Source organism: Phaethon lepturus, unplaced genomic scaffold, assembly GCF_000687285.1.
Source record: "Phaethon lepturus isolate BGI_N335 unplaced genomic scaffold, ASM68728v1 scaffold9481, whole genome shotgun sequence".
NCBI classification, from domain to species: Eukaryota; Metazoa; Chordata; class Aves; order Phaethontiformes; family Phaethontidae; genus Phaethon; species Phaethon lepturus.
In genome coordinates, this window is record NW_010515505.1 from 22655 (window position 1) to 29305 (window position 6651).

At 43.4% G+C, this 6651-nt stretch overlaps 1 protein-coding gene across 1 annotated transcript; it reads left to right on the forward strand.

Moving 5' to 3' along the window:
- The first annotated feature begins 1512 nt into the window (after positions 1–1512).
- LOC104615967 (sodium- and chloride-dependent taurine transporter-like) lies at positions 1513–4982 on the forward strand. The gene is made up of 3 exons (XM_010295790.1): positions 1513–1741; positions 2340–2474; positions 4744–4982. The coding sequence occupies exons 1-3, from the start codon at positions 1513–1515 to the stop codon at positions 4980–4982; spliced, it is 603 nt and encodes a 200-aa protein (XP_010294092.1).
- Positions 4983–6651: the final 1669 nt, after the last annotated feature.

Below are 6651 nucleotides of genomic sequence, written 5' to 3' on the forward strand. Positions count from 1 at the left end.
TCATAATGATCAGCATTGTGAAGACTAAAGTCCCTTTTTAGATCATGGCCTGATAGGCGACTGCTGTCGGAATAACTGCTTTGCAAAGGCCTCCAATATGTCAGTGGGGCAAATACTGAGCTGCTGTGGTTTGCAAAACTGTTAGCCTTCTGAAACTTTCCGTGGTGGATGGAAAGACTTACGGGTACAGTGATGCGTATCTATCTCAAAATCATGTTCAGATTAAAAACTTCCTGCAGAGCGAATGTCAACTCAGGTTTCAGGTCACGGCCATGAGCTAAATCAGGTTAGAGATCAAAACCAGCAAGCAGGTTCGAGGGAGGCTTGCAGCTATCAAATGGGATAATCTGTAGCATGATTTTTTTATGACTGTGCACCCATAATGACATGTACAAGCAGGGAATGGTTGTGGTCTGGAATAAACTTGCTGGTTTGCCTGGTTCTGGTGAAAATTTCACCTGCTTTTCAGTATGAAAACACTATGCAAAAATAACTGGTCAGATCCAGCTAAAGTCGCTTGAGTTATGTGGGGAATGAACTGGCCTTCTGCGCCTGAGAGCTGACTTAACATAAAAGCTACAAGTTATTCCTAAATTGTTTTCATTAGGACATCCTGGATAAAAAGGCGTTTGTTAGAGTAATTCTTTCTGTTATTATTTTTACACAGTCTATGATATTTGAACATCATAAATTATCTGTAAAAATGATAAAACCAGCTATGATTTAATATGCTTTGGGTTTTGCATCAGGTGACTCATGCCACTGACTCTTTCATTAACTAAGGAGCCATCTTTCTTGGCAAACTGTTCGATTGCATAGGTGCCTATAAGACAATAACTGAATATAAAGGTTTATTTGTGTCCCTTTATTCATGTCAAGGGAAAACAGTGCAGTTATGAAAATGGAATAAGCTGAAAAGATTCCTTCAGGTCCTACAGGTTGATCAGAACAAATGACTTTCCATTCCAGTTTTTATGAATGTATAGTTTTTTGAAAGCTTTATAATACTTCAGGGAAAGGAAGTTGCAGGCAATAAACCATAGAGGATGGTTCAGGTTACTGGGAAATGGAGGAGTGGGTTTTATCTGAAAAGGTGAGATTTACAATTCTGCCGTATTTCTCTTAAATGTTTGAGAAGGAATCAGATGCAGTGATTTGTACCTTACTACAGGTATGAAAACAGCATGAGGCACTTGCTCAGTAACACCGTTTGCTGATGCGGCGTGCAGTCTGCGTACGCTTTTGGTCTGCAGCCAGCGGGTACGCAGCGGTGTCAAACCTCTGCTGTCCCCTGCGCTGGCCGCAAAGTGGGGACCGCAGAGTGCCGGGGTGGTTTGTCTCTCCTGCTCAGTCAAGGCGGCAGATGTATTTTCATATCTTGATTAACAGCACTGGTTTTTATGGAACTGAATTTGGTTAAACCATTCTTGCAGTGTTAGAGAGCTCTACCAGTAAAGACCATTTAATAAACCCAGGGTATTTTTTTTTTTTCCCCCTGTAGAAAGCAGAAATATGGCAACAAAGGAGAAGCTTCAGTGCTTGAAAGATTTCCACAAGGACATCCTCAAACCTTCCCCCGGCAAGAGCCCGGGGACGCGGCCTGAGGATGAGGCGGAAGGAAAGCCGCCCCAGCGGGAGAAGTGGGCGAGCAAGATTGACTTTCTGCTGTCTGTGGCTGGTGGATTTATTGGTTTAGGCAATGTCTGGCGGTTTCCGTATCTCTGCTACAAAAATGGCGGAGGTGAGTATTTCTTTATTTCATTCTCATGAACCAATCAGTCTGCCTCATGCTTACTGTTTGTCAGTGCCTTCATCCAATTTTTAAGAGGAATAATCACACATCTGTTTTCTGCCTTCTTCATCAGTCTTTGGGAGAGCTTGTTTTATTACTTAATAGTTTTTGTTAAAACTTAATTAGGGAAAAACAACAGCAATTTAAAATTTTATACTGCAGAACCTTTTCTGCCCTTTTACTTCTGCTACAATTGAGTCTGGGTTTTAACCAAAAGACACACTATTAATATAGACCAGTAGGATTTCAGACCAGTGGTTTTCAGAATAGGAGCATTCTGAGCCATGTGAAACTGCTGTATGCCTAACCGCATTGTTACTGCAGATTTTCACTTTTAAAAGGTAAGAAAAAATGCCCTTTACAGCTTCATGTACCCATTCCACTTACAGAGTTTGAATATGAGCAAAAATAGCCCAGAAGATTATTCTATACTGATACTAAAGTGTCAGATATGTTTCTTTGTTTATATGTGTCTGTTAATGCTTTTTAGACTATCTTGTGTAAAGTCACTCCATCTCAATTTTGTGCTATAATATTTTCTCAACAGGTGCATTTCTTATACCTTATTTCATTTTCCTGTTTGGGGGAGGTCTTCCCGTGTTTTTCCTGGAGGTGGTGCTAGGACAGTATACCTCTGAAGGTGGAATTACATGCTGGGAAAAGATCTGCCCTATTTTCACTGGTTAGTACATCTTGTTCTTTACTGCTTAAAGACACCTCTGTAAACCATACGCAGCAACGCTATTCCCCTCATGTCCATTAATTCAGCTATTTGCTGTAGTAATTGAGGGTATGATCTTGGTTCCTGGAAAGGTAGAAGTCAGAGAGTCTGAAGGACAAAGTAAGGTATTGATTTTGATGCTATCATCTTGTTAACTGGCAGAACTGCTGATAAGCAAGAAAGAAATTGCATATTATGCCTTAAAAAGGCAATTGCACATTTTATTCACAGGTATCAGAGAAAGTGTTGTTTTCAAAGGCTAGAGCCTTTTACATGGCCTTAGCGAAAGCATCTTCAAAATATTATTCTGATCTGGAAATCGAAGTTCCTCTGCCATGTGAGAGCTTATCATTGGCGTTATCCCTCTGTTACTGATACAACCAAATCCTGGGCAGCATTTTGTGGTAGGATTCAGGAACGGGACGTCCGTTGTAACTGCGCAGGTCCTGGCAAACGGGCACGCTGGTCTGGTGTTGTTCAAGGGCCTTTGCCAGCAGATGAAGAATCACTCACTGCTCACAGGGACTGTATGAATGCTGCTATGGAAGTTAAGTTGAATGAAAAATGAAAGACAGGTTGGGAAAATTACTGAGGATGCCTGTCTTCTGTATAGATTACCCTTTACAGCCGGACAGCACAGGCAGAATCTTTTGGAATAGTGACACTAAACAGAGGGGCACTCAAATCCCATTGGGAAAGAGGGGGCTCCTCGCGATGCCGTGTCTCTAGCTCTGCCACCGTCGCTGTTCCAGGCATCTCTCTCCCCTGATGTCACCCTAGGCAGAAGTGAGGGCTTTCTCCATGGCTCCCAGTCCCACCTCATCCTCAGAATGCTGCTGAAGTTGATGTAATTGTGCTGCTTTAGCTCCATTTTCTTCCTCCTCCTCCCACTTTTATGAACCTTTTTTTGTTTTGTTTTGAGGAGGAGGAAGCAATGTTCCTTGTTTAAATAGCAGTCTCCCAGGCATCCATAAAGAGGAATTGTAGCTCTGATAATGCGACTAGCTGTATATCCTGAATGAAATTCAGCTGTACAGAATAAATAGCACTTGCTCTGGTTGTTTTTACCTGCCATAAAATTAATATCTGGTGGTAAAGACTCCTGTTGCAATAAAGTTTGAAACTGTAAAATGTGAGGCAGATATCCCAGGTACTGGGGTAGCCATCAGAGTGATGTTAAAGGGAACCTAATAGGCTTTTCATCCTCTTGTAAAAGACGGTTCTAAGTTTTTAAAGGAAAATGCTTTTTTCCCCTGTTATTCCTAAATGGTAAACTTTGTAAGCTTTTTGGAGGTTAGCATTCTATATACTAAAAAATTTTCAGAAAATGGGACTTTTCGGAGTCCTTTCATTTTGTATTTTAAAAAATAGTGACTGCTTCTGACTTAAGATGTAGTATGCATCTGGCAGTGGAGCTAAACTGCCGAGCTGGGAGAGAGATACCAGACGCAGGAGAGCAGCTGGCATGTTTAAAGCCTGCACCAGAACAGCATTCTGCCACCTCCTGAGGTTGTGTAGGACTCGCCTTTATCCGCCCATGACCCTGCTTATAAAAACAAACAGGGAACATTTTTTATTGTCAAATAGTGATAGCAGAGTTAAACATTGATCTAATTAACCATAGCAGCTACAAATATCATGCTTCCTTTGCACAAGTGAAATTGGGGCAGAAACAGCAGCTTTCACATTGATAGCTTTGGGATTTTCCTTTTTAACTCATTGAAGAACTGTGGTGGTTTTTTCTGCACATAGGCTGAGCCGAGCCAGTCGATCGGTGTGAGTGGTGCAGGGGCTGCCCAGCCGAGCTGCCTCCAAGGAAGCTGGCTTGGGGGACAGTGGTGAGAATGATGTTGCCCAAGTAGGTACCTAAGATGCGAGATGGTGTAGCTCCCACATAAGCAAAGCGTGGTGCCTTGAATTCCTTTTAATAGAATTTGAAATAGCCGGGTTAGCGTTAAATTGGGTAGATGTCCTGCAGACTTCCCCTCCATTGTCAGGAAGCCACAGCCAGAAACTCAACCCTGAGTGCCCATGCTAGTCAGAGATGGTGGCAGGGCTGTGCTTATGTGTGATCAAGTTGAGCTGAGTTGAGCTTCCAACAACAGTCTGATAGAGCAGGATGCAAGTCTGCAAAGCAGCGGGAATAGCACCAGCTCCACGAGATCACAAGGCACCCTAGCAAGAAGCGGCTGTCACATCTGCTCGGTTTTCTTCTCTCCCCTCTCGCCAGGAATTGGTTATGCTTCCATAGTGATTGTGTCCCTTCTGAACGTGTACTACATCGTGATCCTGGCCTGGGGACTCTACTACCTGTTCCAGTCGTTCCAGAGCGTCCTGCCATGGGCACACTGCCACCAGAAGTGGAACACACCGACCTGTGTGGAAGACACTCTCAGGAAGAACAAAACGCTCTGGATATCGCTGAATGTCACTAACTTCACCTCTCCTGTCACAGAGTTTTGGGAGTAAGTATCCTCTCTTTGTGGTGTCTTCAGGGTACTTCAGTGACATGCCAGAGGTCAGACCTGAGATTTTACAGAAGCCCCGTGGGGAATGTTAGATAGGAAAAGAAACCTGTCACCTGTTTGACTGGTGCTTGCTACCAGTTCTCGCCCATCCTGAAACAGACTGGCAGTGGAGGAAGGCGTTGGATGTATAACTGCGTCCATCCTACAGCGTACAGGGAGCCCTAAAAGCAACTTCTGTTTTGGAAGAAAACGTGTTTCCTTCTTGATTGGGATTCCCTAAATGCAGCATGACAATGGAAACAAGTCACTTCAGATGCCCCAATAGCATGGATTTACAACAGAAACAGTGACACATCACCCCCGTGGTGGCTGCCTTTCCCTCTTCCCCAGGTGTTAGCCTTTGCAGTACACTTTGTGAAGCTATAACACATCTCTTATCAGTCTTACGACAAAGCCAGGCATTGACTTCAGCAGTAAAACTGACAGTGGTGGTGAACGTTGTCCTGTACTCTCGGTTTCTCAGGTCATCTTTGTTACATCATTTTTCTCTGCAGTCTCTGAGGAGAATCTGTTTTGCCAGATGCCTGGATTTCATCAGGCCTAAGATTCTTAATCCCATTTCTCTCTTACTTTTCAAGCTTTAAATTATATTGCATAACCTGATTTCTGAACGGGTGTGACCTCAAATCTATGTGTGTTTGTATAGGTGTCAAAACCTAGCAGCAGAGGAAGACACCTGTAGGGAAACTTATATCCAAAGGGTCTACAAATAGCTTAGGAAGAAATTTCTTTTCTTGGCTTGCTGAGATGGTCACTTAAGAGTAGAATTATTTTCAGCTTGACTTTTTCAGCATGTTTAAAGTCCAGTTTGGTCCCCTGATCAACTTGTACCTACTTCTCTATTTTTAAAAAGAAGTGTCAGCCAATAGCCCCAGCAGGCATGATGTTCATGCCGAAAATATTTGGCATGCATTAGGTTTAGAAAAAAATACTTTATGAACTGTGCTAAAATTTGTAACACAAGAGCCAAAATACAAAGGGCAGACTGGGTCTTGGATGAGCAGCTTGTCAAGAGGCAGTGGTGGCTGCTGTGAGAGACGGGGTGTAGGTTGTACGAGCAGTCATTTTCACCGTGCCATGAGCGCTGCCGATTCCATGCTGAGTGACAGATACTTCCCCAGGTAACCTTCTCCCTTGTGAATATGGAGGGAGTTGAAAAGGTTTGTTAAAAAACCTTTGGATATTTTAGAGGAACTTAGAGGCAAGTTGCAGCAGAAGAGGAAGTAACTCCTACTCCTGTGGACTTCCCCACAATGACTTTGGGACTGAGGTCCTTGAATCCAAATGAGTGGCTGGCCTGCTGGGATGCTCAAAGGTCTCCTAAAGGCCTCCCTAGGAAGCACAAGTCCACAATGTTGCCCCTGAAATAGAGTTACTCTCCCAGGACTTCAAAAGCACTCTGTTCATCTTCATTTTTGTGCAGTAATTTTGCTCACAGGTCCTCTCGTACCTGGTGGCAGCCATGAGCTTAGAAGCCTCCTGATGTGACCATGGGATTTCCGTGCTGCCCCAGAAGCTTCTAATCCTGTAATGCACAGTTTTATGGGCAAGGTTGTCTCCCTGAGTGGTCACATGTCTATTTCAGGAGACTGAAGATACCTTAGCAGAAG